Source organism: Takifugu flavidus, chromosome 13 (assembly GCF_003711565.1).
Source record: "Takifugu flavidus isolate HTHZ2018 chromosome 13, ASM371156v2, whole genome shotgun sequence".
NCBI classification, from domain to species: Eukaryota; Metazoa; Chordata; class Actinopteri; order Tetraodontiformes; family Tetraodontidae; genus Takifugu; species Takifugu flavidus.
The window spans coordinates 15,033,977-15,060,572 of record NC_079532.1 but is presented as its reverse complement, the minus strand read 5'-3'; the positions used below and the strand labels follow the sequence as shown (position 1 = coordinate 15,060,572).

The 26,596-nt window shown below is 44.1% G+C and overlaps 1 protein-coding gene across 2 annotated transcripts; it reads left to right on the top strand.

Annotated features, from left to right (window-relative positions):
- Nucleotides 1-26,596, top strand: kcng4a (potassium voltage-gated channel, subfamily G, member 4a). Of its 2 annotated transcripts, none has more exons than XM_057052738.1 (4): nucleotides 1-865; nucleotides 2,657-3,321; nucleotides 3,391-4,032; nucleotides 24,194-26,596. In XM_057052738.1, exons 2-4 carry the CDS (start codon nucleotides 3,214-3,216, stop codon nucleotides 25,070-25,072), a joined length of 1,629 nt encoding a protein of 542 aa, XP_056908718.1. In that variant the 5' UTR covers nucleotides 1-865; nucleotides 2,657-3,213; the 3' UTR covers nucleotides 25,073-26,596. The 2 variants fall into 2 exon arrangements, with proteins under 2 accessions (XP_056908718.1, XP_056908717.1); XM_057052737.1 differs by having other exon boundaries at nucleotides 4-865; nucleotides 3,161-3,321.

The following is a 26,596-nucleotide window of genomic DNA, read 5'->3' as shown; positions in this document are numbered from 1 at the left end:
TGTCCAAGATGCGTCTGAGTCAGATTTGACCAGTACCAGATGATGATGTTTAGGCAGAACACACTTTTTTAGTTTAAGTAATTAGTGCATCAGACTAGCCTGGAACACCCACGGATCTGTCACCTGTTCACATCTTTGGAATACAACCCTCCATAAACAGCTCAGGAGATACAGTTCCCTGCTTCCATCACGTTAACTCGGGTGGCACAATGTTCTACATACTAGATGCAACAATGTACATTTCTGACTTTGTTTTGGGTTTTCTTTTTTCTTTTATATTGATCTCACGTTTATATTCTTTTCTACTTCACCGTGCAGTCAGCAAAGAGGGAGCGTACTGCGGCCCCCGGAACCATCGAAGCAAACGGGACATCTCCCGGTCGTCCTTCAAATTCACATTAAGTGTCCAAAGGAAAAGCGAAATATCGCCACATTATTTAGAACAGCTGTCATAATGGAGGAGCACCAACACCGCCCACCCCCGCCACAGCGTTTTTCTCCTCAACGTTTGAACTTGAACTTGTCTCTGTTGCGCACCACGACTCACTACCCCACCAGCCCCCGCTCCTCCCCTCCTGCTCCTCCTCCTCCTGCAGCAAGCACTAACTGAGCTGTAATGGGACACTTTGAGCGCACCAGACCTTCTCCACTGACATGTGCAGCCGGAGTCCGTCCGTGTCTTCCGCCGGCTGGAGCGATGCTTACGGGGAGAGAGGGACGCACCTTTGTTCTGACTTGCGGCGGCTGGAGATGGTCGCTGACACCCTGATTTGGTGTTGAATAATCGTGGGAGCACTGCGAGCGACAGAGGCTTGATCGCAGCGCCCGTGTAGCTGTCTGGATATGAGCGCGAGGGCGCTGGGTGGTAAGCCGCACTCCATAAGTTAAATCAGTATTTTTCAAAATATGTGTCCTCATTTAAAATCGTATTATGTCCGTCGACATTACAGCATGTACTCAGAAAGCGCTGACAGAACTGCTGTAGGCTATAGCAGTCATCCAAAACCATTTTAAAATCCTATTAGCCTAATTGATTTATAGCCTGTAACATTCTATTTCAACCCTGTTTGTTTCAATCATTCTGTTAGCTTTTTTAAATCTGACTCAATCATGCATTTAATAGTCTTTGTAGTTTTGTGCAAGGGTGCAGAATAGTTCCAGTATCCCAGAGAGAGAGAGAGAGCGAGATCCATATGAGACAAGGTCTCTACTTTGCCCCTGGCAAATGCAGTCACTGTTGACTTGGCCATGAATGTAATTTCAGCTCTGAGACTGTATATGTAAAGAGTAGCCTACAACCATCACACATAAGAGCTACAAACAAAAATAAGTTTGAAAAGTGGAAAAATTAGCCTGTTATTTTAAAGGGTGACTGTCTGTTTAAAGTGTTTCATTGCAATTACATCAACCTATTCATGTAATTGCATGCTCGAACGGAGAGAAAAAAAGTTGACCTCAGGGATCTCTCCTCTCTAGCTTGTCATCTGTGTTCACTGTCCAGTGAACAACCAAAGGAGGTCAAGCAAAAAAGATAAAGCCAGCATAGCGTTAAAAGCACCTCTTTCAATTAACCGTCTGCCACAGGACAAATCAGCCGCATCTGCGAGGAATCCAAATCGATTAATAAATAGTTTATCGTGCTCTGCTCTCACTGTGGAAATGAAACACCAGAGTCATGGCAGAAGTGATTTATTGCTTCTTTCTGTAAAGGATTTTAAATCTGAATCAATCACGCATGTAAGAGCAGTCCCCCGTGCCTCAAACTGTCTGCCTGCATCCTGTACCTCTGACACACTCACAGTGCTGCTGTATAACATGAGGTGAGAGCTGTGTGTTGTTGGAGTGCACAGGTGTGTTTAGAGATGACTGGAAAAGGTCTGGTAATGCTCCCAAGACTCTACTGTAGTTCCTCCTCAATGGCTGTGCGATATGTAGAATATCCATCAAAGCTAGCTGGAGAGAAATGCAGAACAGCTACCCAAATAGTTGGTCAGTCCCATTTTGGAATCCCCAATCTTGATAATCTTATTAATGAATGGTGTGTGTGTGTGTGTGTGTGTGTGTGTGTGTGTGTGTGTGTGTGCGTGTGTGCGTGCGTGCGCACGTGCGTGCGTGTAATCATTAAAGCACCTGATAGTTTCTTGCTCTGGCATGTAAACAAGAGCCCATTCCCTTGTTTTTTGTTTTTGTTTATTTGTTTTTTGGGGGAAGGTTTTGGCAGGCTGCTTGTGGCGTCTGGAGTATAAAACAAAATAGCCATAACTATTTAAGGCTTTGATACAGCTAACTGTGCGAAAAAAAAGTTTCACTATTGGTAAGAAAAACATTTGGGGCCCGTGTTAGAGTGTCTGCTGCCGGGATTTCTGCCCATCTGCATTGGCCAATCACTAAATCTGAGTGTGACTAATAGTGTATACCTGAACATTCCTTGTCCACTGTCCATCCAGTAAAGATTTCACACTTTTTGACACTTGAGTTTAGGCGTAAAAACAGTAAAAGTGTGTTTTCATGTAAAAACAAGCAAGCCCAAACCCTAACCTAGCTGCACTACAGCCTCAGTCACATCTGCTCTTTCTTCATACCATCACTTTCTGTTCTTTGTACTTTCAGGTGGCCTAATCCTTTTTTATCTTTCACTGACATTTCTCTCCCTCAGGTACTCTGCCAGTACCTGCTTGCTTGCCACTGCATGTCTACGATCACCATAATCCTGCTGTACCGACACCAGAGATCCTCCACAATCCCTTGGCGTCACATTGCTGCATATTTTTCTCCTTGACTCATCCACACTCTGTGACTGTCAGAAACCGATCAATTCTAACCATTATCTCAGTTTATGCTTTACTTTGCCAGGGTTCCCTTCACACCGGGATAACCCGCTGATCAGATGTTGAATCCTGATCTGCCATCTGTTATAGAGCTTGGCAAAACAAACCTTCAAATGCCATCATAGGCCTTTAGACACTTCTCATTCACCTAACTTGTGTAGTTTTTTCCTCTCTTTATTTAAACACAAGAATTTCCGAGCCCAACAATGTTGAACTGTTCACAGTTGTTCTGTACCACGGCAGACCCAGGCTATAGTAGGAAGGCATTTATATGAAATGTTGGACAGTGGTGTACAGAGCAGGTTTTCTTTGTGGTCATTATTTTGGTCTAGATTACCTAGTCTGAGCTGCCCAGTCTGGAGCAGCGTGATTTCCAGATGCTGCCATGCCTATCATCAGCAATGCCAACCATGACTTCAGTAATCTGTCAGTCAGCGATGACAGTAGCCTTGATCGAATCTTCACAGAGATCCCTGAGACTGAGACCATCAAGGTATGACTGCAAGTAGCTTTAAATTGTGTGGCTGTTGTGTTTTGAAGGCTTTCACTGTTTACCTTCCAGGGTGTGCACTACCAGAGGGCTCAGTTCATCCGTCGACCTGAGGACCTTGTGTCTGTTGACCATGCCCTTCTAGCAGTGATCAATGTCGGGGGGAACCGCTACACCTTCCCCTGGAGCACGCTGGAGCAGTTCCCCCTAACCCGCCTGGGTCGCCTGTGTGGCTGCCGCTCTCTCGAGGACATAGCCAACATATGTGACGACTATGATGAAACCCGTAAGGAGTTCTTCTTTGACCGTTCACCATCTGCCTTCAGGGTCATCCTCAACTTTCTGGCTGCGGGAAAACTGCGCTTGCTGCGCGAAATGTGTGTCTTGTCCCTGCACGATGAGTTAAATTACTGGGGGGTGGAGATGGCGTATATGGAGCGCTGCTGTAAGAGAAAAATGTACACACGCATTGAGGAGGTGCATGATATGGAGAGGCGTGAGGAAGAGCGGAGACAGCGAAACGCCATGCAGCGAGTGCCAGTGGAGGAGACAAGGTACCGTAAGGTCATGAACTGGCTGAGAGATATGGTGGAAAATCCACATTCCGGTCTGCCGGGGAAGATCTTCGCCTGTTTATCAGTGATCATGGTGGCAGTCACAGTGGTCAGCTTGTGCATCAGCACCATGCCGGACCTCAGAGAGGAAGAAGACAGGGTGAGTGAACTTACACCAGAAATTAAAACATGTCTAATCCTCTCACTGGCTTTACATGTCTGGTTTTCTTCTGCAACAGAGAAAACGGTAAATGAGCGAGGACAGCAAAATGTTGCCAATTAAATATAACTTCACGGGTCAGTATAGATGCTGACTATTCTCTGTAACTGCTAGAATTCTGCCTGCCTTCTACATATTTCTGTAAATTCTTAGACACAAGACAGGTGTGTGTAGAGTGTATGAATGACTGAGGCTTTGTAGCCTGACTTGATTTGGGAACGTACGATTGTGTCAGCATTTAATCTTAAATTTCCCAGGAGGATGCTCCTGTGTGTTACATGTTTATCTCATTTGACTGTAGTGGTGTTTGTTGATGTGTGTCCCGTGTGCGTGAGTATGTGAATATGAGAGAGACAGAGTAAACAGTGTAGAAAACTGAAATGGACACAAAATGTGCCAATTAATTAATGCTTACATTACCACTGTGAAAGGAGCCTGAGTTGGTGCACGAGGTTGAGAAGTTCTGACTAGATATAGTTGGCCTCACCTCGACGCACAGCAAGGGCTCTGGAACCAGTCTTCTCGAGAGGGGTTGGACTCTCTACCACTCTGGAGTTGCCGATGGTGAGAGGCGACGAGCAGGGGTGGCAATTCTGGTTGCTCCCCAGCTCAGTGCCTGTATATTGGAGTTTACCCCGGTGGATGAGAGGGTAGCCTCCCTTCGCCTTCGGGTGGGGGGATGGATCCTGACTTGTTTGTGCCTACTGTCCAAACAGCAGTTCAGCGTATCCACCCTTTTTGGAGTCCTTAGAGGGAGTGCTGGAGAGTGCTCCTTCTGGGGGCTCCCTCGTCCTCCTGGGTGACTTCAATGCTCACGGACTTGGACTTCTCTTGGACTTCTGTGCTCGTCTCAGGTTGTCCATAACGAACACCTTGTTCAGACATAAAGGCGTCCACATGTGCACTTGGCACCAGGACGCCTTAGGCCGCAGATCGATGATCGACTTTGTGGTTGTGTCATCGGATTTGCGGCCGCATGTTCTGGACACTCGGGTGAAGAGAGGGGCGGAGCTGTCAACTGATCACCACCTGGTGGTGAGTTGGCTCCGATGGTGGGGAAGGATGCCGGACAGACCTGGCAGGCCCAAAGGTGTTGTGAGAGTCTGCTGGGAAGGCCTGGCAGAGTCCCCTGTCAGAAGGAGCTTCAACTCACGCCTCCGGGAGAGCTTGTTGCCGAGGCAAAGACCCGGGCATGGGAAGAGTTCGGTGAGGCCATGGAGAACGACTTTCGGACGGCCTCGAAAAGGTTCTGGACCACCATCCGGTGTCTGAGGAAGGGGAAGCAGTGCACTGTCAACACTGTGTATAGTGGTGATGGTGTGCTGCTGACCTCAACTCGGGATGTTGTGGATCGGTGGAAGGAATACTTCGAGGACCTCCTCAATCCCACCAACACGCCTTCCAGTGAGGAAGTAGGGCCTGGGGACCTGGAGATGGGCTCTCTCCGGGGAGATATCTCCGGGGCTGAAGTAACCTAGGTAGTCAAAAAACTCCTCGGTGGCAAGGCCCCGGGGTTGGATGAGATCTGCCCAGAGTTCCTTAAGGCTCTGGATGTTGCAGGGCTGTTGTGGTTGACTCGACTCTGCAACATCGCGTGGACATCGGGGGCAGTGCCGCTGGATTGGCAGACCGGGGTGGTAGTCCCTCTTTTTAAGAAGGGGGACCGGAGGGTGTGTTCCAACTATAGGGGGATCACACTCCTCAGCCTCCCTGGTAAGGTCTATTCAGGGGTACTGGAGAGGAGGGTCCGCCAGATAGTCGAACCTCGGATTCAGGAGGAGCAATGTGGTTTTTGTCCTGGGCGTGGAACAGTAGACCAGTTCTACACCCTCAGCAGGGTCTTCGAGGGTGCATGGGTTTGCCCAACCAGTCCACATGTGTTTTGTGGACTTGGAGAAGGCATTCGACCGTGTCCCTCGGGGGGTCCTGTTGGGGGTTCGCCGAGAGTATGGGGTGTCGGGCCCGCTGATACGGGCCGTCCGCTCCCTGTACGATCGGTGCCAGAGTTTGGTCCGAATTGCTGGCAGTAAGTCGAACTCGTTTCCGGTGAGGGTTGGTCTCCGCCAGGGCTGCCCTTTGTCACCGATTCTGTTCATAATTTTTATGGACAGAATTTCTAGGTGCAGTCATGGTGTTGAGGGGATCCGGTTTGGTGACCTCAGGATCGGGTTTCTGCTTTTTGCGGATGATGTGGTCCTGTTGGCGTCATCGGCCCGTGACCTCCAACTATCACTGGATCGGTTCGCCGCCGCATGTGAAGCGGCTGGGATGAAAATCAGCACCTCCAAATCCGAGGCCATGGTTCTCAACCGTAAAAAGGTGGAGTGTCTTCTCCGGGTCAAGGAGGAGATCCTGCCCCAAGTGGAGGAGTTCAAGTACCTCGGGGTCTTGTTCACGAGTGAGGGAAGAATGGAGCGGGAGATCGACAGGCGGATCGGTGCGGCATCCGCAGTAATGCAGACTCTGCACCGGTCCGTAGTGGTGAAGAGAGACCTGAGCCGAAAGGCGAAGCTTGCGATTTACCAGTCGATCTTCGTTCCTACCCTCACCTATGGTCATGAGCTTTGGGTCATGACCGAAAGAACAAGATCACGGGTACAAGCGGCCAAAATGAGCTTCCCAGGACACGTTGGAGAGACTATGTCTCTCGACTGGCCTGGGAACACCTGGGGATTCCTCCGGATGAGCTGGAGGAGGTAACTGGGGAGAGGGAAGTCTGGGCTTCTCTCCTTAGGCTGCTGCCCCCGCGACCCGACCCCGGATAAGCGGTAGAGGATGGATGGATGGATGGACATTACCACTGTACATGTCAAAACACATTGGACATGCAAACACACACACGCATATGCATATTAGCATTGAATAACCTTGTAATGATAGTAGATCCAATTTTTATGAGTCTGCTGAGCACATGCGACAGTGCAGTTGAAAATTGATGTACACTTCAACAATCTTGAAGGTGCTCTACACGGTTTGGTTGGTGGCGTTTAGAGCAGCATATTTGACCACCAGAACAATTACGGTACAGAGCCTTTCACTGCTCCATTTAACTGCTGTGGTTTAACATAGTGTAAAAATTTGTTTTGAAAAGATTTTATTGTTAATCGCAGTTCCCAGTTTGTGTTAAAGTCCTTTCACCAGCAGCAAAAGCACTGTAGTGATTTGTACATGAGCCTAAAGCCAAGCCAAGTCCAGTAGTCGGTCACAGTCAGCCAGACTGAAGAACTTCTTTGCACTTTTTATGCAAAGTGATGAGATTTGATTGCTGCATGACATCTTTGATATGAAGCCTTTAAAGACTATAAAAAATCTGAAAGACTCACCCACTGGGGAAATTGAATGCTTCTGTATATTGTTAGGTTTCTAGATGACAGACTGCGGCCAGATTCCCAAGCTCCCATTTACTCTAGCAGATGCAAAGGACAGGTCAAATGTCACTGGAGATTGTATTTTCTTTATATGTGTCATGGTTGCAGTTCTATTAATCTCAGGAGCAGTGGTGAAGAGACAATGGTGAGCCCTGCGAGGAAATGAACTTCCTTCACTATAGGTTACTCAGATGACATCTTCCCAAACTCCTCAAACTGCATTTGAAACAACAGTTCACTCGATACAGAAAATAATGTAAATTAGATTAATCTAAAACCTGTCTACAGGTCCTACATGACAGCCGAAACAACGAACATTCATTGCAGAGTTCATTGTAGGGTTATTAAAAGAAACCCTAACTTACAATAAGGTTTAAGTAGCTCTGAAAAAGTGGAAAATGGAAAGAATAATACACTTCAGAAGAAGGAATTAAAAAGGAAAAGGAGAAAAATGAGATTCAACCAGGAATAAAGCCAGAGATAAACCGTGCTTAATTTCCCCCCCTCCCCATCCTATTCCCCTTTGTCTCTCTTCCTCTACCATCTGAACAATATTCCTGCCTGTCCTCAGTTAAACTCTATTATCAAGCAGTGTATCAAGAGGAACAGAGTGATCTGAGAGGGGCTTCGATTAAATAGCTCAGTTTCAGTCTCACCGATAATATGCACTCCACCAATCCTCCAACCTTGCTGTCCTTGTATCTCTCTAACATAAGTGCTCTGCTGCTTATCTAAAAACTTCTCTAGGACGGCTCATGTTTCTGTAGATTGCGGACCATTGCACTATTCTGACATGCAGTGCAACATCCCTGCTGTGTTTTAGAAATGCAAATGGCTGCATGAAATATTGATTTAAAAAATAGTCCAAGTGTTTTTCATCCAGCTGATGTAGTTCTGGCTTTAATACATACAGGGGATCATGCAGGTGATCATTTTTAAAAAAACAAAAACAAATCCTAGTTGATGTTTTTACATAAAATTCTGACAGTTATTCCCTGGCAGGAGCTCAACAGTGTTAAAAATTGTTTCCCTCTTCAATCTATTGCACAACTGGTGCTCAAATTCATCTCTCAAAGTTGCTGCCAGGTGAGGAAGTATTTTCAGACAGCTTGGTCTCTTCACTTTGCTCTCCTTTCTCTCAGTTGTCACGAGCCTAATTGAAGTGTATGTTTAATGTCTTTAATGCAATATATTGAAGTGGGATTGGCTGTTAGATAATTGAAGCTCCGGGCTTTCATTTAAAGTTTTTGGAAAGAGTGTGACAAAGATAGACAGTTGAGATCCAAGTTGTCCAAACTTCAGAAGGTGAGTTTGGGAATGATTACACACTGACTACACTCAACAAGAGTATGTAGAGATGTGTCAATAATCTTAATGAACCCTCAAATCTGTCTGCATAGGTAATTAGAGTGAAGGCAGAGGCATACATGATTTTATTTTCTCTCATGAGAAAGACAGAGATAGAGTGAATTGTGGGTAATGTGATGCCAGAAAGGAAGATAAGTAACTTTTTATGAACAGAACAGTTAGTGTCAGGAGATGGTGTGAAAGATAGGGAAAGAATGGAGAATCAGTAGAATGGGACCATCACCATTTGCACTTGAACAAAACACACTCACAATGGATGCAGTAGAAATATTCATAGACCTTTCTAGAGACTAAAAATCCTTCCACCTTAATAATATTTGTCCAAAGTATGCTGACAGTGACAGCTTATTCACTTATCTTAAAACTGGCCAAGATTTGTTTTTATGGGAGAAAAACACTTAAACCACCCAACACAAATCTCAACGAATAAAATTGTTTCCAGTTGAAAATTCTGAAAGAATGACAAAGTGCCGAGAACCGAATTCAAGGATGAAAGAAAACTCAAATTACTAATCAAAGACTCCCGCTATAAATCAAACTGAATGAATAAGTTCACAGGTTGATCCAACTGCTGGGGGTTGTTCCAGGAAGTAGGACATTTTCCATAGCATCCCCAGACTTTTTCCTCATCTACCACAAGATAAATTGACATCAATGGTGAATCTGCATATTCTTGTGTTCTATGTTAGGCAAATTTAAGATGGGCTGCACAGTGCTGGGATGTGAGAACATTCACCATTTGAGGGCCCTCACACCACCTGCAAGGAGCAGAAACATACACATGTATGGGCTGCTAAAGAATTCTGGTTGGGCTCCAGCACAGCCCCATCACCACTTTTGTTGTACCAGCCTGTTTCCTGGTACAGTATCTTCTACACATTCCACACTGCTGGGACACAAATGTCTGGAAATGACACAAACGGATATACCATCCAGGAGAAGCTGCACTCCCTGAGCCAGTTTTACAGGCTGCAAACATTTTGAAATGCTACCATTTATCATGAAGGCTCAGCAAAAATGGAAAAATTAGCTATGAATCAGCCTGAAAGAAGCGAATAGGGAAATGGTCTGTGGCCAGCACCTCCAAAGCTTAATAACCAAACCAAACCTTACCAAACCTTGATAAGTGGTTATCTGTTCCATTTCATCTCATTAGGGTGTTTGTGAAATACATTTATAGAGTAAACATTAAAATATTATTAGAATTGTGTCTTGAAAAATTTAGCAGTCAGTTCCCTAATGCAAAAGTCAATACCCCAAAATATTCCATTTTGAAATATTCCTGGATCCTTGAAGCCGTCCAAATTCCAAACACCAGCTATTCAAGACCAAATGGTTATGCAAGAATTTTGTAATTGGTGAGCGGACTGCAACACTTCAAATATAACTTCTTGTAGATTTGAAAACCTTTTTGCTTTCAAGAAAAAAATCAACCAAACCTTTGCCTAGAAAATAGACAGTAAGCTAAGAAAAATGTAGGAAAATTGAAAGTACCTTTGCTATTTTGTTATTTTCTAAACACAACCAGCAAGAACTTGCTTTCCTATTGATGTTCCCAGAGATGTTTCTCTGCTTTGAGTTTAATTTATGTGCTCAGAGGCTTAGCTGTGATAAAAGATGCTCTGGTTTCATCTTTAGAACTTTGCAGAGCTATATTTTATGTTTGACTACAGCCCCCATGTGAGTTTAATTTGGTATTCAGCTATCATCAATTAGCAGCCTAATTTGAGTTTGTTTCATTATGGGCACATTTTAAAAGTGCTGTATCTTTTTTTTCCCTTAACTTACCTCTATTGAATAAATGCATGTCTGCCACAAACAGAGGTCTGTGTATCTGAACTGGCTCAGCAGAGAGAGTGAGGTTGGCATTCACAGAGGAGAGTAAAAAAAATAATGCTGCCGGGTGCAAACTGTGCATAAGGGAGAGGAGAGAAAAGGAAACCCAAGCATGAAGCAGGAAAGAAGAGGAATGACCTCATTGGAACAGATAATATAAAAGTCAATGTGTGCCACACAAAGTTCACTCAGTTAAAGCTGGTTTATAAATGTGAGGGGCTATTTCTGTCCACCATGCAAATCCGCAATCAGTGAGTTGATGACATTGATGTGTTTTGAATTCAGATGCAGCATTAACTAGCATTCACAAGCAGTTTCTCCTATTGCAAAATTACAGCAAAAATCAATCTAAAGTAATCGCCATTTAATCAAGATGAATGTCAATAGTCAGATTTTAACTTCTAAAAAACACCTAAATTCAGTGGAAATAGCTGCACAAGGGAGGAGGATTTGGGATTTATTTTAAAATATAACCTTTAAAACAGAAAATACCAACATTTGAGATTATTAAATTTTGCTTATTTAAAGACTAAACCTAAAAAACAAGAGGGGTTTAGCAGTAATAGCTCAACAAATCAAACTAAATTTGGTCTAGAGACATTTCAGAAAAATAAAACAACTCCGTCCTGATTAGTTCTAACATATATCTATTAATAGTCGTATCACACAGCAGAACACTAAAGTGCTGATCCAGTGGATCATATGAGAATAAAGGCTAAAATATATAAAATGCCCTTTTATTAAAGGCTACAGAAAGGTTCTGCCACCCAGGTTTTCCTGCTGTGGTATTGCAGTGGAAGTGTCTAAAATATGTGTTGAATTATGACACCAGTGAGGGATCATTATCAGCAATAAAAAGTGAACATCTGCTGTTCACCTGTGTCTCTCTGTCCTCCCTTGCTACTGCACCACACCACAGTCATAAAACAAAACTCTACCCGAGGCAACTCTGAGACATCATGTTTAATGACTCATTGGATTTTTGTGCTTCCCTAGTGACTGAGCAGTTCTATCTCATTGTCCACTTTGCTGCAATCATTCATTTCTGATGAATGGGCAACAATTTAAGGAGGTACACCCAGACCATCCTCAACGACTTCCTCCAGCTCCTTCTGGGGAACACCATGCTCCATGGTATTAGAAGGCCAGACAGGAGCTATTGTGCCTCCAGCATGTGCCGGGTCTGCCTGAGGATCTCCTTTTGGATGCACATACTCAAGACACCTCCCAGAGAGATGCCCAAGAAGCATCTTAGTGCCTGAACCACCCCAACTGCCTCATCTTGATGTGGAGGAGATGTGTGTGTCTGTGTCTGTGTCTGTGTGCGTGCGTGCGTGCGTGCGAGTGGATATGTGTGTCGCATATGCTTACTGCGTAAAGGTGGGTTGTTTTGTGCAAAATAAAAATATGTAATTTACTGCTTGCATGGTGTTGCAATGAAAGTGTGCCCCTCTCTCTCTCTCCCCTTCTCTATGTGTGAGTGTGTGCACAAGCGTGCGTGTGTGTCACATTTGTAAGGGATTACAACCTCTTGAATTCAGTGCAGGCCCTCATTCAGTTTGTACTAATGTGACAATGCTGCTTTGCGAGTTTTCATCAGTCTATACTTTAATGTAGATGTCAACTTTTCATGAAAATAGAGTCAAACAACCTCGGTCTCTGGGTGCATGTGCATTTGTCTACTACACGTTTTTACCTATTCTCCCTGCACCTACGTTTTCCTTTGTTCATCTACCTATCCTCCAAACATTTTCATATTCATCCATTAAGAGGTTTGCGGATGAATAAGCCATAGGTCTTGGATGTGTAGCAGCATGTACTTGGCTGTCTCCATGATGAGTCTTGGATTGGTCTTGGTTGGTTCTTATTTCATCTTTCCCCCTCATACATATAAAGGGGTCTTGCATTTTAATGGAAGTAAAAACAAGAGACATTAAGTGTGTTACTGTGTGTGGAGCACTTGCAGCCTGGTGATATATCCAGGTGCCACTCAATACGGACCCTGTAAAAACCCATGATGATGAACTCATGGCTTGATGGACAACAGGTTGAGGCCAACATTGTCACATTCAGTTGACCAATCTGCCTTACTGCGCCAATTTTTCTGCTTTTAGCACTTAACAAGAAGCTTTATACCGGTGAATGTAAGCCATAACTGAAACACAGAATATTTCAGCAGTGCAAAGTGTATTTAAGCTCTCACAAAGTTAAATTGAAGCCTGCTGAAGGGCAAAAACTCTTTTTTACCTTTCACTTTGGCTCAAATATATGATTCTGATACAGTGTCATTTTAAAACAATAAAGACGAGGGAAAATTAAATCAAATGCTGGATAAAAAAACAACTATGAGGACAATAAACCTAATATTTAGTACACAAATTAGCATATTGCTCCAACATTCACGACAAAAACAGTTGTGGATACTGCAAGATCAGTTGTCATAAATACTGAGCTGGAATACAGGGCTTTTAAGTTAAAAAACATGTATAATTCACAGCTTGAGAAGCTTTCTCTTGTCCAATAAGAAAGAGACAAGGTACGCAGAGTGGCTTCATGTTGAAACATTAGTGTAGGGTCAATTCTAAAGATGGAAGACAGAGGGATGCAGGCATCTCAGTGTCCTCCAACCAATCAGACCCTCTAAATAGGTATATTTTGCTCTAGTGTTCCCTGCATTAGACCTTCAGTGGTTTGTTTTGCATTCTCTCCATGTGGAACTGAATCAGCAAAGTTGATTTCATTTGTCCTGGAGCTTAACTACTCCTCACAGTTGAAGTTATTATAGGAACAGATGTGTGCCTTTATCTCCATGAAAAGTATCAGCTGACATTTGTGCATGCTAATGAGCTAGCAGGCTATTATAAACTCCAGATTGTCATTATGCATTATGCGCTTAATATAAGAGCTGAGGGTTTATCCTCATTGGGTATATTTTTTGTCAGGTGGCTACTTGTACTTAAGCCAGTTGCATCCATTTTTGTGTCGATTTTGGTAATTGAATATTACAATTGTTTGTTCCTTCTTACTCTTAAGTGCGCTTTAAACTGTTACGTGTTATCGTTGTTTGAGGTTGTTCTTTTTAGTTTTGTCATTCCTGGTCTTTTTTGTTACCCCATTTAAAGAGCTTCAGTAGTAGGGGCTCAGTCCTTCCATTGGAAGGGCAATAATATTAGTAGGAGACATTTGGAGGGTAAAAAGGAAAATGATGTTGCAGCTCTGAGATTTCCCAAAGTGCCTATTGTGTTCAACCCAGTCTCATTGTGGTTTTTGTCTTTGTTTAACATTGAGATGCCTTAATAGGGACAAGCATAAGAAACACTGTGTGTGACAGCTGTTGGGGTGAACTTTGTGACCATTGGAATGAGCTGTCACTTACATTAGCTGCAGAGGGAGTTGTGACAGAAAATTACAGATGAGGAAGAGCTTCTAGCTGTAACAAATGGGTTATCATGCAGAGGGTGAGAATGGTGGCACAAAGACCTAGTGGACCTAATGTCAGCAGGATAGAGAAAAGATGCAGTAAAGAAGGGACTAAATGAAAGGAGGGGTGTGGGCATGGTAGATCCAATGTACTGTCTGAGCTGTGTGGAGAAAGTGCTGAAGTGCAGCCAGCAGGACTGTGCATCAGATAGAGAAAACATGGTAATGTAGCCATGTTAAGAAGAAATGTAAAGGTTAATTAAAGATTTATAGAGCTGGCAGTTCCCGGGATGTGACCTTTTAAGTTATAAACTCGATGTGCCAAATATCTGCTGCTTGGTCTCCTCAAGGACAAACACAGACAGAAAATCACACTGTGTTGACACGAACAACTGCTGCTTCAAACACAAATATGTGATGGATTATTTACAGCAAGAAGTGATTAAAATTTTATTAAATCTAGTGTTGCATTAGTTCTGACATGTTATGAAAGGAAGAGCTTAGTTTGCTTTTAAGTGTGTGTGTGTGTGTGTGTGTGTGTGTGTGTGTGTGTGTGTGTGTGTGTGTTGTGTGTGTGTGTGTGTGTGTGTGTGGAATACTTAGCTCAAGGTAGCCATGACATAAAAATGGGGAGACCAAAGATGAGGATTTTCATAATATTTATTAAAGAATAATATTTATTAAAGAACCCAATGGAATATAAAACAGAAAAGTCCAAGTAGTCACAAAGAGGGAAACTCCAAACTCCTGCGGCCGTCAGGCTACGGAACGTGACAAGCTCAGGGCTCAGCTGACGAACTCCACTCCAGCACACCAGATAGGACGAGAGGGCCCCTCGACGCTCTCCAGACAGGTTTTTATACCTGAACCCGTCAGGCAGCCAATCCCAGCAGATGGGCCACAGGTGAGCAGGTGAACATGCTGGGTCGACTGGAAACGCTTGGCACTCCCCCTGCAGGTCAGCCAGGGAATTGCCCCTCCAGCCAGCCCCGACAACAGTGACGCACGACAGAGCCGTCACACCTCCCCCCCAAAAGACAGAGGCCCACATCCATGGGACTCTGGAAAACAGGAAAACTCAAAACAGTAGACTGCACAGGACCAAAAATCCATAATAGAGAGATGAAGGCCGCACAGCCATCACACACGCACACATCAAAACATTCATACGTTCAAACGTAGCACGCACGCGTCAAACAGTACCGTGACCCTGGAGATGTTGTACCCCAGAACAGACCAGACCTAACCCAAGTCACCACAGACTGCCATCCAGCAATTCCGGCGCCTGGAAAGCAATTTAAGGAGAGACAGACTGATAGACAGGGAGGGGAGAGATCACATTAAGGGTCACACGGAGCCCGGGACAAGGCATCCGCCATAACATTATGGACACCCCGTACGTGCTTAATTTCAATATTATACGGCCGCAAAAACAGAGCCCTGATGCGTATCAGGCATTGGTTGGCATTCTGAAGTGAGCTCAAAAAAGTGAGGGGGTTGTGGTCCGAATAAACAACTACCAGAGCACCCCCACCCACATAAACGTCGAAATGATTTAAAGCCCAAATGAGCGCAATAGCCTCTTTTTCGATAACCGAATAATTGATCTGGTGCTTGTTGAATTTGCGCGAAAAGAAACAAACCGGACGTTCAATCGTTTGCTCATCCTTTTGCATGAGCACTGCACCTGGCTCGCGTCTACCTGCAGTTGGAAAGGCTCACCAAGTCTAGGCGCAGCCAGAACAGGTGCAGAGCTCAATAGCAGTTTCGCGTTGTCGAACGCACGCTGGCAACCCTCAGACCAGTGAAATTTACTATTGCCTTTCAGCAAATCCGTAAGAGGAGAGACTACAGTGGAAAAATTGATGCAAAAATTCCTGTAGTACTCCACCATACCCAAAAAACGCATCAATTCTTTTTTGGTGGTTGGAGAGGGGAAAGTGTCGATGGCTTGGACTTTGGCACTAACAGGACGCACCTTTCCCCGCCCCACCACTTTACCAAGATATGTCACCGTAGCTCGGGCGAATTCGCACTTGGCTAAATTAATCGTGAGCTTCGCCATTACCAGCTTCTGAAAGAGCACGCGTAAGCGCACCAGATGCTCAGCCCACGTATCGCTGAAGACTACTATGTCGTCGAGATACACCGCACATCCACTTAACCCCGCCACCACACGATTCATTAGCCTCTGGAACGTCGCAGGCCCATTACGGAGTCCGAAGGCCATTACTTTATATGAGAATAATCCCGATGGCGTTATGAATGCGGAAATTTCTTGGGCGCGTGGTAATAGCCCTTGATCAAATCAAATTTGCTCACGTACCTGGCCGCCCCCACCTGGTCTACACAGTCATCTATTCTCGGGAGGGGGAACGAGTCAGGTTTAGTGACCGCATTTACCTTTCTGTAGTCCGTACAGAAGCGATAAGAAAGATCGGGCTTTCGAACAAGTAGACATGGTGATGCCCAACTGGAAAATGAAGGCTCGGCTAAGCCATTGGAGAGCAAATACTGTAGACTTTCTTCTAGTATTTTATTTTTCTCCGGTGAAACCCGATAGAAACGCTGTCGGATTGGGCGTGTGTCTCCAACGTCAATGTCGTGTTCCAACAGACCAGTACAGGACAATTTGTAAGTGAATAAAGAAGAAAATTATAGATTTTATTTCCTCACTACGCTCACTGCCCAAATGACTCAAAGATTTGTCTAATTCAGCGAGTTGCCTTGAATTATCTAACCTTCCCAATAACACAGCCTCATCTGGGGCAACCACGTCCTCTTCATCTGCCACCTGAAGAGACGGGACCCCTTTAGCAGCTAATGCCACTGCCCTCTCACAACCTCTGTCATAGTAGGGCTTGAGAAGGTTCACGTGACACAGTTACGTGGACCGCCTGCGGTCCGGAGTAGCCAAAAGGTAATCCGTGTCAGACGCTTTGCGCTTAATTGTGTTCGGGCCTGAAAATTGCGCCTCAAACGGTGCGCCAGGAATAGGCAGCAAAGCAAGCACTCGATCCCCAGGACTGAACACACGCATCTCAGCCTTGCTGTCAAACCTGTGTTTCATTTTCTTTTGCGCTGCCGTGAGATTACTAATAGCCATCTTCCATGCTAGGAACAATTTCCTCCGAAACCCAGAAACATAATCCGCCACATCGCCTGGTTGTTCCGATGGATCCAAATCACCCATCAAAACTGACATTTGGTCACGCACTTTATGTCCAAATACAAGTTCGTTAGGACTAAACCCTGTGCTTTCCTGGACCACTCCCCTCGCCGCCAGCATTAACCAAGGGAGTCCCTCTTCCCAACCTCCCTTTAACTCAAGGCTATAGGCTTTTAATAGTGATTTGAGAGACGCATGACAGCACTCCAATACGCCTTGGCTTTGGGGGTGATAAGCACTGCTTATATTATGCTTAACCTGTAACTTTTTCAATGCCTCAGAAAAGGCCTTCGACATAAAATTGGAACCTCTGTCACTCTGGACTATTTTGGGTATACCAAAATATGAAATAAAATGAGACAAAGCTTTAAAAATGGATTTTGTAGTGATAGACCTCATTGGATATGCTGCAGGATAGCGTGTCGTTTGGCACATTACAGTGAACAAATAGGCATTGCCTGATTTGGACGGAGGCAAAGGGCCAACACAGTCAATAACTAAATAATGAAATGGTGCCTCAACCGGTTGAATAGGCTGAAGGGGTGCAGGTTTAATTTTCTCATTTTGTTTACCTGCAATCTGACAAATGTGACAGGACTTAATAAATGCAGACACATCGCGCTTAATTTTTGGCCAGTAAAAATGCTCCAGAATACGCAAATATGTTTTATTTACGCCAAAGTGACCTGCCACATCACCATGTGCTGTTTTCAAGACCAAATCACGTAGCTTTTTTGGAACCACCACCTGCATTACCGGACCTGCCAGATCACAGTGTGCAGGTGGCGACCACTCACGCAGCAATAGGCCATTCTGGACTCTAAGCACTCTCACTGCTCCCTTCACCTGTAACGCTCGCCCACAATTCGGAGAGGCTAGCATCCTCTTTTTGCGCGGCAACTACGTCATCACGATGTAGAGATGGCGGAAGGACTGGCACAAAAGCGATGGGCTCCTTTCGAGGCGGTTTGCGCTCCGCTTCTATTTTAACCTTTGCGCACGTCAGCGCACAGCTCGTAAAAACTGAAGGAAATTCTTTCGCGCACTCATCAAATTCAAGGGAAGAACTCGGAGTCACATTAACAACGGGAGGTGGTGGAGACTCAGGGCAAACTCTTCTGCCTGCCAAATTATTCCCCAACAAAATATCCACCCCCTCCACCGGCAGATCTTTATGCACCGCCATCACCACCGTTCCATTGACCAAGCCCGACGTTAATTCTATTTTGTGCAATGGAGCAGAAAATGGTTGCAAGTCAATGCCACGAATTAAGACTCTTGCACAAGTATCAGACACATCAGAAAAATTTAACACATCCTCCCGAATGAGGGTTGTTGCAGAGCCTGTGTCCCTCAAAATGTTCACCTTAACTTTTTTGGTATCGCCAACTAAAGACACGATGCCTTGCGTGTTGAATGGAGAATAGAGGGCAACACTGCCTTGGCAGCGCGCTTGCTTTGGAGAGAACCAGTGCACCCCACAGGCTTAGGAAAAACAAGGCCTATTGGAATTCCGAATGCGAGAGTTAAGGACAGGATAATCCCTTTTCCAATGTCCGACTTCATAGCAATAACGACACTTATTGTCTGTTTCAGCCACTTGCCGTGATGTATTTTTAAAGTCGGATTTTACCAGAGATGATCGATCAAACCTACCAAACTCATTCTCAGTGCGCTCTCGACGCACATAATCGCGCTGTGACGTATCCCTAAAAGACTTGTGGGCCAAGATAAACTCATCAGCTAATACAGCCGCTTGCGCTGCAATTTTAATTTGATGTTCATTTATGTACGTTGCGATTCGCTCAGGCACAATGTTTTTAAACTGTTCCAGAACGACCAGATCAAAAAGCTCCTGGAATGTTTTTACGCCCACAGCTGTACACCATCGATTACATAAACTGATAAGTTCTCTTGCCACATCAACATGCGTTTGTTTCTCCGTTTTCCATGTTCAAAATCTCTGACGGTAGTGCTCTGGTATCAGCTCATACGCTTTTAGTACCGCTGCTTTTACGCACTGGTAGGACAGCTTCTCAGATGGAGACAACGCCACGAATGCCTCCTGCCCTTTACCTACCAGAACCTTTTGGAGCAGCAGCACTTGATCAGCATCCGTCCAGCCTCGATCAGCGAGAACATGTTCGAAAAGAGAAAAAAACACATCAGGGTCACGCTCGTTGAAATTAGGAAGGAACTTGACCATCTGAAACAGGCTATACTGTTCTCTGCTTCTTTCCTGACATTTTAAACGTTCGTACTCGTCGTACAATTTCTGTTTTCGCATTTGCTGTTTGTGTTCCAAAACCATCTGCTCTCTCTGCAGTAACAACAACTCTTTGCGTTGCTCAAATGTTAAATGGGAGCCATCCCCCATCCCATCTTAGGAGCTACAGCCTCCTGTTGGGTTGTCTCCTGCAAAATTTGTCTCTCCATTAAAGCTTGTAAAATAAATTCACACAGCTCCTCCTTAGAACTTTTGGGAATAGACAAATCAATACCATAATGGTTTACTACGTCAAACAGTTGGTTTCTCGTAAGCGCTCTCAATAACCTTTCTGATGGAGCAGAAATAAAAGTATCATAGTCATTCATTGTTTAGCCTATGTATACGTTCACAAAACTACTGAAACAAAGAATTCAACCACAGGCTATCAATAAGAGATTACAGATGCGCTACGGAGAGATCCCCGTATCTAACACGTCCCCCTCTAAACTCAACCCTAGTCTTTGCACTCAGCCCCAGAGCAGAGATTTTTAAACACGCGCACCAATGGAATCAGGCCTCCTAGACTGCGGGAAACCTTATACCACGATTGTGTCTTCCACCCAGGCCACAGTGCAAAAACAACAAACTAAAATAACAAACAGCGCAAAAGCGCACTACAGCCTACCACAGGGAACTCTCCAGTGAGATCGCTACTTTTTAAACAACTCGTAATCTCAACCTAGTCAGCTTTCAAATCAAGAGCTTTCACTTGCTTTTATACCCCCTCAACCAAGGACTTTTGCCAATAATCTCAAAATCGGTCTTCCCCAAAACAAAACAGCTGATAACTTATCAGCTACCCAAACGTATTATGCACCCCGTACTCAATTAACGGGTACCCACCACATGCGCGATCTACGATCCAACTTCACAGGTTCAGACGAGCCCCCATATGTCACGAATACTTGGCTCAAGGTAGCCATGACATAAAAATGGGGAGACCAAAGATGAGGATTTTCAACCCAACATAATATTTATTCAAGAACCCAGTGGAATATAAAACAGAAAAGTCCAAGTAGTCACAAAGAGGGAAACTCCAAACTCCTGCGGCCGTCAGGCTACGGAACGTGACAAGCTCAGGGCTCAGCTGACGAACTCCACTCCAGCACACCAGATAGGATGAGAGGGCCCCTCGATGCTCTCCAGATAGGTTTTTATACCTGAACCCGTCAGGCAGCCAATCCCAGCAGATGGGCCACAGGTGAGCAGGTGAACATGCTGGGTCGACTGGAAACGCTTGGCACTCCCCCTGCAGGTCAGCCAGGGAATTGCCCCTCCAGCCAGCCCCGACAACAGTGAGGCACGACAGAGCCGTCACAGTGTGTGTGTGTGTGTGTGTGTGTGTGTTAATTAAGTGACAATCTTACAATATCCACAGAAACCATTATACTTGTTACTATCACTACAGCAACAGTCCCATGTTGTTACCAGGTACCAGCTAAGCATAATGTAGAATCAACTCTGCAAAGATAGGACCTATTCAGAGATTACTGCAGATTTACAGAAACTATAAATTGAGTTTGCACTTTTTAATGTGGGTGCAAGCTGAGCTGACATTCTAGAGTCATTTATTTGAGCAAATGTGTCAGTCTCAGCCTCAAACCCAGTAGTTATCAAGCATAATGGTGAATGCTAGGACAGCTTATGTCTCTGCAGCATCCACACCTTCAACAACAGATGTTCCATGAAAAAAGGCCTTAATAAACTAAATTTACTGGCCTGTAATAACAAGTGAACAGAAGCTGTAAATATTGGACTTATCTTGTCAGGAACAGGCTGGAAACCTCACAAGAATGCTAACGCTCACTGTGTTATGTTTGCGGAATTTCCTAATAGGTGTGTCTGGTTTGTTTTTCCCCAAACTGGAAGTTTTTCTTTAAGCAGGCAGGGTGGTGATTGTGCTCCATCAAGTGATCTTAAATATTGAATGACTTTTCAGAAATTCTGGTAAGAAATTACACTTATATGTACGCATTTATGGAGCTCTACCTATTCCCTTTTGAAAACTAGCAGAGCAGTTCATCATATTTAGACATTGAGACTGTCATAAATTTATATTGTTTGCCCTTTTTATTTTCTTTCTTTTATTTTATAATGTCTGTTTTATGATATATATGGAATGGGAAATTAGCTGCAGTTGATCTCAGGCATGTGCAGAGGCCGTGTTTGACTGTAATCAAATCAAAAATCAAGACATTTATATCTCCCCAAGTGGTAAGCTGCTGGTCCCTGAGCAATAAAAAATGGCCAACATAATCAAAAAAGTATCAGATTATACTGTATGTAATGTCAGGGCCAGAGCTTTTGCTCAATACAGTGTAAAATAGAGAAAGATTCCATACAAGATGCCTGAAGGGAAATGATCCAGATGAAATTTCTGACTGAATAATAACACCTCATGTACCGGATAGCACTCATATTACCAAGATAGATTCAAATACAGTGAAAACATGAGTATCACTGTGGGAGGAGAGTAAGCAAGAAACGCAGAGAGGACAGGAGTGATGAATGAGAGCTGGAGGAACGGCATACGTGTGAGAATGATGCACCATGCATGGAGAAACAGTGGAGGGAGTTGTGTTTCACTTCCAGGAACAATGAATGAATGAAGGAACACAGACGAGTGCAGAGGCCACCAGAGGATGAAGGATGAGAGGGGGAAAAGGAGGGGAGAGTGTGATGGAGGACGAAACAGAATGAGCAATGAGAAAGTGAAGATGGGCAGGAGAAGGAGAGTTGAAGAGAGGCAGAGGAATGAGAGGAGGGGGAGACCGAGGTGAAACAGCAGCAGAGACATTATGCCGAAAGAAAGAGAGGAGAAAATATCTATCTATCTATCTATCTATCTATCTATCTATCTATCTATCTATCTATCTAGTAGTGTAGTGTAGTGTAGTGTAGTGTAGTGCAATGATGAAAAGCTACAAAGAGGAGGTGGACATGCTGTTTGGATGAGACAAATCTTTGGTCCACTCAGGGACAATGGGCCAGATTCACCAATATGTTCTTAAGAATCTTCTTAGATCCTTTCTTAAGTTGTTCTTAAGAAGTTTCTTAAGAAAACCCTACGTCGGATTCATCAACGCGTTCGTAAGCCCCAGAATTGTTCGCAGCTGTGTTCTTAGATTGATGAATACCATCTGTTCGTAAATTGAAAGCGCGTGCCAGGTGAGTCTAATTAACATACGATTAGCATAAGTAACCACCCACTAATGCCCATAAAAGGAACTGCAGCAGGACCCTGTAGACAGAGCGATGCCTCTCCACGCCTGATTTCTGCTGCCGTGTTGAACAATCAAGAAAGGATGGCTAACACGCTTGATAAAATTGCCTCAACCCTGATGACTATAGCCAACACGCTTAAAGAAATCAACGAGAATGTAAAAAAAATAAACGTGTAAAAGCTGTGCTCTGAAACCGGTCTCTCTTATTTTTTCTTTTTGAAGTGAATCAAGACTGTTAGACTGAAATTGTGACAATAATGCATTTTATTCACAAACGGGCAATTAATCGCGCTCGAACGTGAACCGCGTGCCTGCAGTCTGGCCCCATCATTGCGTCAGGACGCACATCCTCACAGGGTTGTGGCTCTGTGTCCAAACACATCCGGTGCCCCTTTAACATGCCGATGGTGCGTTCAATGGTGGAGCGACTGCGTGCATGCATCTGATTGAATAAAATTTCCTGTGGAGTCTGAGGGTTGGTCAGTGGTGTCAACAACCAGGGCATATCCTCGATCCCCTAATAAAATAAATCAAGATAAAATCAAATAAAAAGACAGTTTTGGCATGGTTTCCAATTTGGTTGATTAATGTTAAGTCATTGGCACATTTACGTAATTTTAAAATTCTCCGTAAATCACCAAAAATAGGAAATAAACAAATAAATAAATAAATATGACAGAATTATCATTGTAATATTGAATTTTATTGAACTGCACAAGAGAAGAAAACACAACCATGCCAACATGTCGGCACTGAAATGTGCGCAAGAGTACTCCTGAGTGTTCGTAGGATTTGTTCTTACCTACGCATAAATCCAGGATAAGAAGAAATTGGTGAATGCCACAATCTTCGTAAAATGTTCGTAAGTGGGACTTAAGAACAAATTTGTTCGTAAGAACGTTTCATGAATCTGGCCCAATGTTGTTTCCAGTCCTATGTCCCCGGCTCAACTCACAAGCTTTCTTTTTTAGAACTGCGATTGTATGAATGTATAATTCCTGTTCTGGAGACATGTGTTGCTCATAAATGTTTCCAGAAGAGGAAATATGCAATATTACAGTCTCAAACAAGCACGTGCACATCTCTCTCATTAGTAGAGCTGATTGCTTCATGCATTGATCCTTCAAAGTGGCAAATTAAAAGATTCTGGTTTTCTTTGTGGCAATGTATTGGATGAAAAATCACCACTGAATCAACATAATGTTTTCATTTTAATATAGCAGCAGTTCACCATTTTTATATTAAAATATTTAGTGATTTTTTGATGATGTATTGTAATGTGGGTTCATGAATGATAGCTGCTGCTTGATCAACAGTTACTGAGCGTATTACTGTATCTGTCTCCCCTGTCTTGTATTTTTTGCTCTATTCCCTCCATCTTGACATATTTCTTCTCAATTTCTTTAATTATTTGTCTCACTATGTACCTTCTATCTTTCTGTCACAGGGTGAGTGTTCCTCCAAGTGCTACAACATGTTCATCATAGAGACAGTATGTGTGGCCTGGTTCTCCCTGGAGTTCTTCCTGCGCTTCATTCAAGCCCGCAGCAAGCTGGACTTCCTGCGCGGGCCACTCAATATCATCGATGCCTTGGCAATCCTTCCCTACTATGTTTCTCTGGTGGTGACAGAGGAGGACCCATCAATGGAACATGATCGGCCAGGAGGAAGCAAGGGTTACCTGGACAAACTTGGCCTGGTGTTAAGGATTATGCGGGCGCTGCGGATCCTGTACGTGATGCGACTGGCTCGCCACTCTCTTGGCCTGCAGACACTGGGACTGACGGTCCGCCGCAGCACCCGGGAGTTTGGCCTTCTTCTGCTCTTCCTCTGTGTGGCCGTCACTCTCTTCTCTCCCCTGGTCCATTTGGCTGAAAGTGAACTCACAGGGACCCACGACTTCAGCAGCATCCCTGCCTCCTACTGGTGGGCCATCATTTCCATGACAACTGTAGGCTATGGTGACATGGTGCCACGATCCATTCCGGGACAGGTTGTAGCACTAAGCAGCATCCTTAGTGGAATTCTTATTATGGCCTTCCCTGCCACCTCCATCTTCCACATGTTCTCCCGATCCTACCAAGAGCTCAAGATGGAGCATGATCGATTGTTCAAAGAAGAGTGTGCTGCGGCTGCGGCGGCTGCCGCCTCTGGGGAGCTACAAGAGGTGGGAAGTGATGGACTCCTCGTGGATTCAAGCAATCCTGGGCTGGGGTTTCATCTGGATAAGGGTAGTGTGCACTCTCTGGAGTCTCTCGCCTTGTTAGGAAAAAGCAGTGAATCTGTAGGAAATAACAACCATGACCTGCCAGCAGCAGCATTCTGAGCAATGTTCATATAGACTGACTCCATCACAAACTCCAAAGACCATGTCCGATGATGGGCTTATTCCTTGTGTGAATGCACAAACTCTTTTGATCACAGTTTTGCTCGGCTGTTACAGTTAGTTGTGCAAAGATGTGAGGACTTCAGCAAAACTGACAGACTGAAAAACCCTTTAAATTAAATGGTCAAGCTCATCTGACCACAAAGCCAATATTATTAAGTGGCTGCTTCCATGCAATATTCAATCCAAAGTTGCTTTTCCTCCCACTGTGAAAATATTTAGAAGCCCTGCTGCAACTTTTTGTTTTATTATTTTGTCTTGTTTTAAGGCAGATGCTAATTGCACCCAGGTATCCATAAACAGTGCTATGCTTCATGCAGTCAGGATGACCATTTAGGCTATCATAAACATGTGACAGAAGGTTTTAGCACAGAGGTATCCAAAACAGCATTGATACTGATGGAGAGCCAGCTTTTAGGTAAAGGCATGTTTGAAAAAGGCTGCAAGCTGCCAGCCAGTTTAATCTATCTTGTAACTCTAAAGTACATAAGCACCTTCCCATACCTTTGTCCTGCTACCCATAGACCAATTAGAATAAGTAGAAAATAGCTCTTTCTAAAAAAAAACTATAAGTATTGTAAGTATTGTTTGGTTAGTGCAGGTCTGCGGGAGTATTGCAGAGCAAATCTGCAGTACCTTGTTTTATATCATGAGATGCAGCCTAAATTGCAGGAAAGTAGTCTGCACAGAGCTCACACACAGTCCTGAAGCCAGCGTTAGCCCATTGCAAACACTTTGAGGTTCGGTGTAATGCCTGGATGTACACAGTTCAGTCATGTGTGGAAAGCAGATTTGCTTGCTCAATCAAACAAATCAGCAACTGCAAACTGAGAGCATATGGGTTACTTTAAGCAACTGCATAACAATCTCAACTGCAGGGGACTCAGTTGACTGCATCACAAAATACATGACCTTAAGCAATAAAAATATATGTATCATCTGTTCTGCACAGGTTTCATGCCCAAATCCTCCAGGGAAAAGTCATACTGCCACCTCATCAATGAGTGCTGTGATATCATGTTTGAAGTTACTGGGTGTAAATAGTATATTTGCTGCCTTTTGCATATTTTCACCCAGGTGCACATGGACTAGGCATACAGATCTGTTGCCTATACAGTATAATTTGACATTTGTCTTATATTGTATAATCAAACCTTTTGTCATTAATTCAAAGTGCTCATGGGGAAATTATTTCTTAAATGCTTGAAGCCATATTCTAAGAAAAAAGCATAAAAATATAAAGAAACTCTTTGGGCAGTATATATTCATCTCTCTTGTATGCTTAGACTCAATGAGGTGAAGGTTTCTCTGTGGAGTTACAGACATTCTATTGCTTAAACTAAATAATGAAGAGGAGGATTTATTGTGTTTAGGGGATAGGGTGAGTGAGGACAGTCTCTAACAACCATGACATGTATTTGAGATGCTCCAAATAAAAAGCTCTTGTAATCTGAGCGAAATCCA

Coding starts and splice junctions, on each gene's coding strand:
- kcng4a (XM_057052738.1), top strand. CDS start 3,214: ATGCCTATCATCAGCAATGCCAACCATGACTTCAGTAATCTGTCAGTC. Junction 3,322..3,390: donor CTGAGACTGAGACCATCAAG/GTATGACTGCAA, acceptor TTTACCTTCCAG/GGTGTGCACTACCAGAGGGC. Junction 4,033..24,193: donor TCAGAGAGGAAGAAGACAGG/GTGAGTGAACTT, acceptor TTTCTGTCACAG/GGTGAGTGTTCCTCCAAGTG.